Source organism: Mauremys reevesii, linkage group 10 (genome assembly GCF_016161935.1).
Source record: "Mauremys reevesii isolate NIE-2019 linkage group 10, ASM1616193v1, whole genome shotgun sequence".
In the NCBI taxonomy this organism is placed as follows: domain Eukaryota; kingdom Metazoa; phylum Chordata; order Testudines; family Geoemydidae; genus Mauremys; species Mauremys reevesii.
Genome location: NC_052632.1, coordinates 60287671 through 60300094, shown reverse-complemented (window position 1 = coordinate 60300094; position 12424 = coordinate 60287671). Strand labels below are relative to the sequence as shown.

At 43.9% G+C, this 12424-nt stretch overlaps 1 protein-coding gene across 4 annotated transcripts in view; it reads left to right on the top strand.

The window, feature by feature from the left end:
* Positions 1-6351: 6351 nt before the first annotated feature.
* The window catches only part of TMEM114 (transmembrane protein 114), a 31539-nt gene continuing 25466 nt past the window's right edge, over positions 6352-12424 (top strand). For 2 of the 4 annotated variants that reach the window (XM_039492723.1, XM_039492722.1), the window contains exons 1-2: positions 6352-6541; positions 7825-7905. In XM_039492723.1, the coding sequence (XP_039348657.1) occupies positions 6358-6541; positions 7825-7905 (265 nt within the window). In that variant the 5' untranslated portion in view covers positions 6352-6357. Of the gene's footprint in view, positions 6542-7824; positions 7906-11615; positions 11870-12424 lie in introns of those variants that run through there. The other 2 variants (XR_005585736.1, XM_039492721.1) reach the window with 2 other exon arrangements.

Here is a 12424-nt window from a genome sequence, read left to right as displayed (position 1 = left end):
TATTGCAGATGGGACCCTGAAACAGCTATTTAAAAAAAACCAACCCTTCTAGAATTTATTAAAATTTTTCTCTGGCTTTTAACAGAATGTTGAATGGTAAACAGGTCTTGTCGTAAATTCTTTAATTGATTAAGACAAAACAGGGAGGAGAAAGTGACATTTCCTGGGAAATTTTTTTTTGAACACCACCAGTTCAATTGATTCCAATTCCTGGGGTATATTTTAACTTTGATGTATTCATGTTACAAGTATGCATTGATCTAAGTCTAAGACCATAACTTCATTTCAATTGGACAAAAGTATCCCCGAGTTAACTTCATTGATTTAAATGGAGTTACATTGGTCCAACTTGAGCCTAGGGATCTTTAACTTACTGGAAGTCCTATACTGTATTCCTGGGCAGAACCCAACATCAACATGGACGCATGTCCTCTGGAATGTTGGCTGGAGCATGAAGGGACATATGAATCTTTAGCGCAGGGGTAGGCAACCTATGGCACGTGTGCCGAAGGCGGCACGCGAGCTGATTTTCAGTGGCACTCACACTGCCCGGGTCCTGGCCACCGGTCTGGGGGGCGCTGCATTTTAATTTAATTTTAAATGAAGCTGCTTAAACATTTTAAAAATCTTATTTACTTTATATACAACAATAGTTTAGTTATATATTATAGACTTATAGAAAGAGCCCTTCTAAAAATGTTAAGATGTATCACCGACACGCGAAACCTTAACTTAGAGTGAATAAATGAAGACTCGGCACACCACTTCTGAAAGGTTGCCGACCCCTGCTTTAGCGCTTCTGGCACTAAATATCTTGCGATGCTGGCTATGACAGTGCCATGAGAACACCTGTTCTCACTTTCAGGTGACATAGTAAATAAGAAGCAGCAGCATTATCTTCTGCAAATGTAAACAAACTTGTTTGTCAGAGTGATAGGCTGAACAAGAAGTAGGACTGAGTGGACTTGAAGGCACTAAAATTTTACTTTTTTTTATTTTTGAATGCACTTTTTTCTGCATAATTCTATATTTGTAAGTTCAACTTTCATGATAAAGAGATTGCACTACAGTACTTGTATTAGATGAACTGAAAAATACTATTTCTTTTGATTTTTACAGTGCAAACATTTGTAATAAAAATAAATATAAAGTGAGCACTGTACACTTTGTATTCTGTGTTGTAACTGAAATCAATATATTTAAATATTTTGGATGCTTTCTACATTTTCAAATAAATGGTATTCTATTATTGTTTAACAGTGTGATTCATTGTGATTAATTTTTTTAATCTAGAAATAATATGAGTGGTGGAGGAAACTGAAAACAAAACCCAAAAACTAACTGATTTGGAGATTTAAAAACAGATTTTGCTGGGTATCAGTAATTAATACAAGTTTAGATAAACTGTCTGAAAGGAGGAACTCTGGCTTTAGCAGAAGAATTGCTATTTCTAATCCAGGCAAACAGTGACATTTTGCCAATAATAAGTGTTTGTTTACTGAATATAAATGTTAAAAGTAGGAAACAACACACAATCAATTCCATTGCAATTTGGATGTTTCTGAATGAACTCAAAATTCTAAAAATCAATTTCACGCATTCATCTCTCCATTAATAACATATTAATCTCTGTAGTACTTCTGCAGCACAGTGACTTCAAGGATCTCACTTGGACTATGTAAACATTAATTAAAAGTGATTGAACCAACCAGGGCTGCCCTCAACACAGCTGTCAGGGAGCTAGTTATGGGCTTTCAAATGCTCAGGCTGGTATTTTGCCAACCCCAGGGAGTTTAGAGCAGCCTGCTCTCAGCTACACCAACCAGTGATGGCTCCCAGGGAACTGTCAGTCAGATTGGGATTGTCAGAATACAGTACACTCTGGCCACATGCCCCTCAATACCCAACATGCCGAGAGGTGGAAGTGTGGGGGCAGAAGTCAGTTAGGCCAGCTGTGATCTCCCTCACACTGCGGGAATGCTCAGTTAACTAGATCCAGCTGTTTTCTGGCCCCTGTGTACCACTATGTCTAGGGATCCCCATGGTTGCAGTTTTGGCAGCATCCTCCAAACGGTTACTGGTTGTCACTGATTTATTCAGTAAAGGCAAGTGTGACCAAGCACAAATGACCGTTTCCCCCTGTCCATGAAAGCCAGTTCAAATCAGAGGCTCCCTTGGTCAAAGATCTTATGACCCTACTGTCCTAGCTTTTGAAGATTTTTGGAAGAATTCAATAAATTAGAAATTAATCTCTGGAAAGGGAATTTTACAGTTTTTGATTTCCCCATTTTCTTGATGGGATCCTTATAATGATTTTGTCAGGATGCTTTGATGCAGAATTGCCTGTTTAAAAATGTGCAGCAATTTAGTTTTCTTCTGGGATTTCATCTTCCCTCAGGACAAGGATTTACATTTGAATAGACCATATTGATATGGAAATTAATCTTCCTTTGATATATCCTTGCATGTTGGCTCATCTATCATTATGGCCTAATCGTACAAGCACTAAGTGTTTACTTCATATTAATTACTATGTTTATGTATACCCAGTTTCTGCAAAGACATCCACAGTGATTTAGCTTTACAGTTAATTCTCCTTGTATGCCTAAATTGTGTGTGGGACAGTAAATTCTTCAGGGTAGGACTCTCTCTTACCATGTATTGTATAGCACCCAAAACAACTGGGTCACACTCCTCATCAGAAGCTGCTAAGAAAGACACCAAAGACTAAATAATCATGCATGAACTTTTTTTTTTAAAACCACTGCTACTCATTATTGCTTGGCATCCTGTTCTGAGACATGAATTGAATCTGCCTTCCTCCACTGTGAAAATATGAGAGAAATACATGCAGTTATTTCATGTAATGGCACAGCTTGCTACTGCTATGAGTTTTAAGGCTGAAGGAAAAAGTTAGAAAAAAACTAAAGTGTTCTTTTTGTACAAAGCTTTTCATGGAACTTTTCAACAAAACAAAATGAAAAATTTAAGGAGTATTTTTCTCCCTTTCTCTGGAAAAATGGGGGAATCCCCCAAACAACTGAAATTTAGTCCAGCTCTAGTGTTTTTGGCATGGCCGGTGCGTGAAACCTCCCTTCGGTGAGGCTAGCCCCTGCCCTTGCCCCTTCTGCCTGAGGCCCTGCCCCTCCTGCCCCCCTCGCACACTGGAGCCCCAAGCCCTCCCTATGGCTGAAGGAGCGCCAGCAGTTCTGAGCCCCAGACCAGCCCACCCCAGCTGCCCCGAGTCCTGGGCGCCAGCCAGCCAAAGCTCCCCCATGCTGCCAGCTGGCCCAAGCACTGGCCCGAACCCTGGGTTGATCTGAGCTACCCTGGGCTGCTAGCCAGCCCAACCCAGCCCTGGCCACTGGCCAGCCTGACCCCAAGCCCCAAGCTCCAGGCCACTGGCCCAAGCTGAGCCTCCACTGGCTTCAGGGGAGAAGGGGAGCGAGGGTGGGGCCTTGGGGCAGAGGTGGGCAGGGCCATAGCCTGGGTTAGGGAAGGCTTAGCCTTCCCTGGCCTATTATACCTGCCACCCATGATGTTTGGATCAGCCATTTCAGCAATTGTATACTCTGACATCCTTTACTCCTCTGGATTTCATTGGGAGAAGAATGAGGGCATTTGTTCGAGACTTTGAATTAAGGATTTACTGGTATGAAGGGGTTTGTACACTTCTGGTTTATATTTATGAAAAATAAGCTAATAACATTTCTCCTCTTTTGTATACATTTTATAAGGCACTTCTCTTTTGTATGTCTGAAAAGACTGATAGAGCAAATAAAAAGTATGACTACTTGATTCACTGTAACCTTTGAACACATTGTCTAATAAGGAAAGACTATTGGGATGCTATCAAAATATGTCCCTAAGTCTGTTTGCATGATACAAAGTAGTATCTGTCTGATTTTGAAGATTATTGTATTTGAATAAGAACTCTCCTTTGCATAAGGCAGCTTTTCCTTCTGATCATCTTAGGTTTATGACAGTCCATTGACATGGAATAGATAATTAGGTCACAAACTCTGCCTTGTGATAGGCACGCTTAAAATAGATTTATTTCAGAGAGCAAGTAAATCAAGATTGTTTGTAAATGATTGGTGTTCAACCCAGGAAGACCCCGGAGACTCAAAGTGAGTTACATTCAGCAAGAAAAGAAAATGCCTCATAGGCCCTGTCTATAAGATGTATATATTTTACACTTGTGTAGCTACAGCAAAGAGAGCCTCCAGTGTAGCTGCTCTGCACTGGTTTAAGCATAAATTTGCACTGGTGCGATTTGATCTGGGTAAGTGTCTGAAGTCAACTGACTTCAGTCATAGGCTCAGCTCCATAAGCAGGAGATAAGGTGGCAGCATGGCCAATGTGTTGATTCCCTCAGAGGCACACACTTGTTGTATCACATGCACATTAGTCTTTCAGAAATTTTGTGATGGAAAGAGATGCACACATCAGAGATATTTATGCTCTCAGATGCCATATCCACTGAAGCACGTTGAGTTTACTACAGCTTTATATAATCAGATGCTCATTGCACCTTGTGCTCTATTGGAAGGGGATAGTCAGAGGTAGCAATGATTTGGCAAACAGGGTCAGTGTTTAATCCATATTTAAGTTGGTACTTACTCATGAGGTAGCAAAAATGCTTAATTCTTGGTGTTAAACTTACATTTGATTATTTTGTTACTGGACACAATCTAGAGCAGAATGATAAATAGGATGCATCATACTGTTATCATCAATGTCTTTTGGTAACATTACAGTGCCCATATATTATGAAATAGCAAATGTTTTGCACATAGTGAGAATATTTTGTCTGGCCATCTTAAAGCACTTAATGGATATAAAGCCACACAACGCAACCAGTATTTTGCAAATGGGGACACTGAGGCACAGTGTCAATAGCACATGACTCAATGGCAGAACTGTAAACAGAACCCAGAAGAGCTGGCTCTTAGGCTTGCTCTCTGACCACTAGAAATATGCTCCCTCTTACAAGATGTGTAGTCACAGCTGCTCTCATTGCTCATATTTTCAGTGACTTTCCCCCCCCAACTGCAAGATCCATAGAGGTGAGCCATACACTACCTGAAAGGTACGTATTGCAGCAGGTCTTCCCCTTCGCCCCCTCCATTCTGAAATGGATTAAAGAAACCCACCTCACTCGGACCTACATTTGGAAAGGCCAAAAAAACAAAAACAAAACCAAAAACAAAAACAAAGAAACAAACCAAGTACATTTCAATCATGAATTAGCTGGAAAAACAGACCTACAAAAGTGTTCAAATGTAAGAAAACATTTCCAAACACTTCACAAGCTATTTTAGTCTGTGTTCCCACAACCTCCTGATAAATAAGAGTCTGATTTGTACCAAGGGAAGATTTTCCATTCCTGTGTGAGAGTGATGCTGAGATTTTCAAAGCTCCTAGGAGCTCTGGATACTGAATTCCCATTATTTTCTAATAAGTATCTAAATCCGTTAGGGAGGCTTTGGATGCCAACCCTACCCCAACAGATCCATTCCTCCTTTAAAACTGTTTTGAGAGGTACTGATGAAAAGGGCTATATAAGTGCTAGTTAACTAAGATGATTTTTTCACATCTTAGCTCATACTACTTAGCGAACAAACAACAGCTGCAGGCATTCACCTGTTAAGGAAGAACCAGGGGCTCACGATTAAGGTTGCTCTCAGTTGCAGTTATCCAGTTCCCGGGGCATTGCTGCTGCAAAGGACCTCTGCTCCCGGCATCAAGCACAGGAGGGGCAGGAAAGTTCCCCCGTTAATGCTGCCGTGAGGACACTGGACAGGTCCTTCAAGCCTGTCACGGGAAGGCTGGAGGGAGAGCAGGGCAGATCCAGATGCACATACAGTGTAACTGCCAAGGAGAGCAGGAGACGCCGGCAGGGCTGGGAGCCAGTGCAGAGGGGAGGGTGTTGTAGGATCTTCCCCAGCAGCAGCAGGAACTGCTCCCAGCTGGGCTGGGAGCTGCCCCCCTTGCATCTGGCTGCTACGCGCTCTCCCGTGCCTTACACGTGGCCCACGCGCCCCTTCGCTCCAGGCGGGACGCTGCGGCGGAGCTGTCCGTGGTGCTGACCCGTGCGCCCAGCCCCAGCGCACCCCGCCCGGCGAGGGGGCAGGTGAGGCCAGGGCTGGCCCAGCGCCTGCTGGCCGGGGAGCTGCGCGGAGCGCAGCCACAGCCGCGTGCTCGGGGCTGCAGGCGGCAAGCGGCGCTAGTGGCTGGGCTCGCGGGCGGCCGGGGCGGCACGTGGCCGGGTCCCGCTGCCAGGCTCGCGGAGCCGCGGCGAAGGGGGCCGGACTGGGCGCAGCAGGGCAGCCGGGGACGCAAGGCAGCAGCACCATGAAGATCACGTTAAGTGGCCTCGCCGTGTTCGTGGCGCTGGCGGGCGTGTTAAGTTTCTTCTTCCTGGCGGTGGCCGTGGGGACCGACTTCTGGTACATCATCGACGCCTCCAGGCTGGAGCGGGTCAACAATTCCTCGGCGGCGCTGAGCTCGCACTCGGGGCTCTGGCGGACCTGCAGACGTGAGTACACCGCGGCCTCCCTCCCGCGGCCCGCTAGCGATCCGCAGGGCCCAGCCCCCAGCGGCCGGGAGTCCGCTCGCAGAGTCCCAATGAACAACGCTCCTGGATGGAGTGTGGCCCCAGCCCTGCCACTGCCTGGAGAATCTCCCCCGGCCCTGGGTCTCTGACTCCTGAAACGGGGACTACTCCCCCCCCTTATTGAAAGTAGGTTTCTTAAATACACACAGTACCTAGGTATTGTTATGACAATTCCCACGGCCTAATAAGCACAGTGCCGAAGATTAAACACCAGAATTGCATCTCTTTATCTGTATTTAGGTACTGTAGAAATCTCACCAATTGATGAGGTGGCATATGTACCAGAAAAGCTGCACTAACTAGGCACAATAGACAATAAGAGAGTGAGGCTATGAAGCTTTCCGGCCTCTTAACATAATTCATTCTCCCCCCCAAGACTTAGGGTTTACAATAATACCTTGCAAAAAAAGTACAAACGTATTTTTATGTAAGTAAAACTTTAAAAAAATCATATACATTTTCATCATAAATGTAACCAAAATTAAGAAAGGCATCTCATGCCCTCTAGCTTAAAATGTAAAATTGTGTGGGTTTAAATACTTGGGTTGACTGGGGGAGGAGGGGACTTAAGCCAGTTTTGCCTTTTTCTTTAGATAAAAGAAATAATTTGAACATTAACCCCAAATTGTAAGATTTAAAATGACCAACAGCGATATTTTAAAGAAGGATATATGTTAAATTGAATCTTGGGCATATTTTACAGCCTTGGTCTATAATGGAAGGCTGATAAACTCTTTTGCTGGTGTGATAGGATTTTCCATTCTATTTACCTTCTCCTAGCATGCAAATCACCATGATATCTGAATGAATTTAAATTAAAAAAAAAATCACAGACAAAACACACACAATGATTAATGTGTATCAAGCGGGGAGGAGAAAGGATGTTGCCTGGATATGAAAAAGTGTTCAGGTGGGATTTTCAAAAGCATCAGGGTTGACCTTTGCTCCCATTCAGCAAATCTTAGCACCATTGAAGTCAATGAGCGTTTGGCCCTCCTGAAGTCAATGACAAGGATTTCACCCAGTGAGAACACATTTAGGCCAGTACTGAAATTCTCACCCTTATTCTCAGCACACAAAAATAACTGATTAAGGGGAGGACATAGCAGGATCTGTATGCACATGTTGAGGAGAACACACTGTAAAGTCTTCTATTTTCATTTGTAATACAAACTTCACATACTATTTCCCCACTTCTCTATTAGCTAGGAGCAAATGCTTCCCTCTGATGAACCCTTTCTGGTACGAGAACATAAACATGACTGCTTCGCACAAACAACTCTTAAGTGAGTAACTTTTATATTATTTGCATGTCTTCACCCCCCTGCATCACATGGGATGAAAGCAAGGACCTATGTCTGGGATATATTGTATGCACTTTGGGGCAGGGTTTTCACTAGGTGTGTACACAGCGCCTACCACAGTGGGGCCCTCATCCCTGAGCAAGGCAGTAAGGGGCTGTCACACACAATTATTAATAGCTCAGATGATGTCAAGTGTGTTCCTAAAGGACTTCAATATGATCAGGTCTGGACCCAGATGATTGTGCATCAGTGTATGACCTGAAAATATCTTCAGTACTGACAATGGGATGTGCACACTTTAGGGCTCGATATTGCAAGCTGCTGAGCACCTCGTAGGAGGTAACAAGCACTCTCAATTCACATGAAGTAAGTAGTTGCCTGTTGCTCAGGATGACAGATCTACTAGTGGTATTTTACTATTAGCAACTATTTCACCTCTGACCCTGGATAAGTAAGTTCTCTGTGCATCAGTTTCCTTGTCATTTAATCGCTTCTGTTAAGTGATTTAAGAACTACAGATGGAAACAAAATCACACCACATGATTTCAGAGTTATAAGGAGGATTCAACAAAGAACCACCAACCTGGTATTGGCTACTCCATCAATCCTGCATTGTAGGAGAAGGCCGATTGGACCAGCATTTTTCTTCTGCTGCTGCTCCTCCACACTGAAACCTCCCCAATGTTTTCTTGGGGACTGGAGAACAAATAGCAGCATGGCTCCCAAGTGAACCATGCTGCCACAAAAGAAGGCTGGGCAGTAGTGCAGAGTCACTTTGCTTGCACACAAGCTTTACTTGGCCTGACATCTGTAGGATTTCCTAGTGAATCTTGTGCGGGGTTCTGCAGGTTTAGGAGGCCACATAGCCTGTCTATTCTTCTTATGGGCCTAATCCTGCAAGGTGTCAAATGGCTCCAATTCCCATCAACTTCATTTGCACTGTGCAAGATTAGGCCCTGGGCAGGTTGGGAAGTTGCAAAGCCCCTTTATTTCCCATCCACTACAATGAGTGGAAGGCAGCTCCACAAGATGAGAGCTTTTTGGCCTGTTTCTTGTTGTGCTAGGAGGATGGGATGGGGTTGAAACTTGGCGCCAATGGTGTCAATTGTAGACAGCATTATTACCTTCATTAGCTTACAGAAATGCCTACCACCAGTTGTTGATTGTTACCATTAGAAGTAAACATAATGGCACTTAAGACAAAGCGGATAGTGCCTATATATATGGCAGGCAAACATCTAGTGATTGGCAAACAAAAGATAAGTTGTGGGTGAATTTTTTTTTAAATGTCAGAGATGTTTGTCTCTGAGTTACTGCTGTTTGATTTAAATTGTACCCCAAAGTACAGTTTTCTTCACAAGCCTTTAGATGCTTTTATTAAACAGCAGACTCAGGCAGGATGTCTATTTCCCATGGGACTTTTTTTTTTAAACAAACAAAAAGATAGACTAACAATCTTAACTAGATTAGTTTTCTATATTTTGGCATGGGTTCCACTTTGCACTAAAGTTCTCTTGTGAGTGGGTTTTTGGGCTAAGTCCTGCAGTCCCACTGAGCCTGATTCTCCACTGGCTTGCATCTTGTGTAGCAATTTGTACCTGCACAAATCAGTTGTAAATTGGTACTGCTCATGCTAGTAATTTTGCATAGATATAAATGATTATGTAAAGTACAAGGTAGCGGAGGATCAAGCCCCTTGACATCAGTGGGAGTTTTTATCTGAACAAAGATTGCGTAGCGTTAGAGCTCTGTATTTTTCAGACATGCAAAATAACATGAAATAGAACAACAAAAAAGATATTAAAAATGTAAACACTCACCCCACAGCAGCATCATGACTGGGAGTGGCAGGCAGCAGGGTCAAATTTGAGTAAGTGGCATTGCAACCTGGCACAAGGGGTCACAGTGTCTCAGGTGTGGCCCAGCTGTCCTTCTGCCATGATGACAGAGGGGCAGCCAAGTCAAACTTGAGTAGCACTGCGACCCCATGCACCAGCTTGCAACTCCCAGAGCATGGGGTTGGAAAGGAGCTGCCATTGAAGACTCACTCTGCAACCCCGGACCAGGGCAGGACCCAGCCCTGCCCCCCCCATACATAAAATGAAGTAACATAAAATTCCAGAAATATAAAAAAAAAAATCAAAATAATTTCCCCAGGGTCCACATTGCATCTTCTCCTGCAAAATGTTCAACTAGCATCTATGTGCTGCTGCATGGATTTTGCAGCATGCACATTAAGGCCTGGGCTACACTAGTGGGGGGGAGGGGGGTTAGAACTAAGATATGCAACTTCAGCTACGCTATTCACGTAGCTGAAGTCGAAGTATCTTAGTTCGACTTACCTGGCCATCCTCATGGCAGTGAGTCGACTGCCGCGGCTCCCCCATTGACTGCACTTACTCCTCCTGGCGAGGTGGAGTACGGGTGTTGATTAGCAGATCGATTTATCGTGTCCAGACAAGACACGCTAAATTGATCCCCGATACATCGAACACTACCCGCTGATCTGGTGGGTAGTATAGACGTACCCTAAGATTAAGAATATACTTTGGTAATCTTAATATTTCAATTCTCCCAAGCCCCTGCTAGCTGCAAGCTACAGAACAGATAAAGATATAATAGTACTTGTTGATATGTTTCTGGGACACGAGTTTGTATAACTGGAATTAGGCCACACACATTTTCTGTATGGCTTGCATACTCCAGCCTGGGAGACACTATTTGTGGGGCATAGTTATCTTTCATTTGCAGAAGCTGAAGTAGACAGGGTGAAGATAAAAGCAGTCTTTATTTTGCAACCACCTGAAATATTTCCAATGTCAATGCGGTGCCAACGAATCTTTCCCCTTATGAAATATGACTATACACAAGTAGATCAGTGACCAGCAAAGTCTAACCAGATGATCTACTGTCATGAGATACACTGGCCATAGTAAGAAACTATAGCAGATTCCAATCATCAAGACCTGTAAAATGGCACTCAGTGGGCACCTGATCATACAGTAAGAGAATGCAATTGTTCAATACACTTCTCTCTCACCCTAAGGGTGAAGCTTTTATGCAGGTAAGGCTCCATTCCTACAGCTGTTATAACACAAGCAACCTCTCAGCCCAGATCCCATTCCTAATTCCTCATCCATTGTCCCATGGCTCCCATCTGACTTAGTGCCAACAAGTCTTTTGGCTTCACCTCCTGCCTTCCCAGACTATGTTTGTGTCACCACAGACTGCAGAAGATTTTACTTAGATGGGAAGGGATAGCAGGCAGGCATGAGGTATCCAGGGGGTGTGTACATAGAGGTATAGGCTTGGTCACAGGTAGTGAGGAAACTGGATGGGCCTTGCACATATTAATTTGCATAAGGCTCTTCAAAACCTACAGTCAGTCGTTAGCAGACCTCACTGAGTGGCTCATTAGCTTTTCCTTGTATGGCAGTTCCGCTACTCATAAATTTAAATACAGACTGTAAATGGGAACGTGACAGCAAAAATGCTAGGTGCTCTTAAAGCAGGTTTTGGGACCCTAATGAAGGACAGTGCCTCAAAGCTCAGTGTGTAGCAAGTACCTCACCTCAGAAATCTGAGCGCACTTCAAATTGATTCAGCAAGTAACCATAGTCTTTGCTCCCTCTACAAATTCCAGGAACCACAAGCAAACTGGTCAAGCAGGGTTTCATTTTTGACTCTTTTAGGATGGCACCCTCTGCCCCACCAGTGGTCCTCCATTTCTGGTTGAAGACAATAGTTGTGTCCTGGGTGTGGATGAACCACTCTAAAAGCCAGAGATCAAGAACCCAGGTATGCCCTGGCAAGCTGGACCCAAGTCCTACAGCAAGGATTCTGGTTGTGGTGGGTCTCCAGTGTAGCAGATTGGGAATTCAGAGGAAGCTGGAGTTAGATTTAAACATGAAAATGAATAAAGCAGTAAGCCTTGTGCCATTGAGCATTCACTAGCCTATTGTTACTTGTGTTGCAATAGCATCCAGAGCATCCAGATAGGATTGGGATCCCAGTGTCCAGTGCAATGCAGATAGACTGAGTCCCAACCCCAAACCTCTACATGTTCCATTTTCAATATGCATAGATATTTGTATGGACAAAACAGGCTTCACAGCAGTTGGCAGGGGGAAGCTAGAGGTTTTGTCAGCAGGAGATGTGGGGAGGGGTCGGGTCTTCACACTTTGGAAGGCATAAGTAGCAAAGTGATTGTCTGTTGGCATTTAAACGAGGGTTTACAGGAAACTTCCCAGTGAAATGAACTGGACAGTGAACACCTCAGTTCTAAGTTTAGGCTGTTTTCAGACACAGAAAAGCAGTGTACTGGCTGGCACTTAATTCACATTTGGAAAGTTATTTTCACATTGTGAGGGCTAGAAGTGTAATTCAGACAACAAAGCTGAAATTTCAAAGCACAATTTTCCAGCAAGAGCTGGATTCTGCAGCCACAGAGTCATAGAATACATGGGGTTCTGCTGATTACTAGACAAGTCTTGTTGGTTTG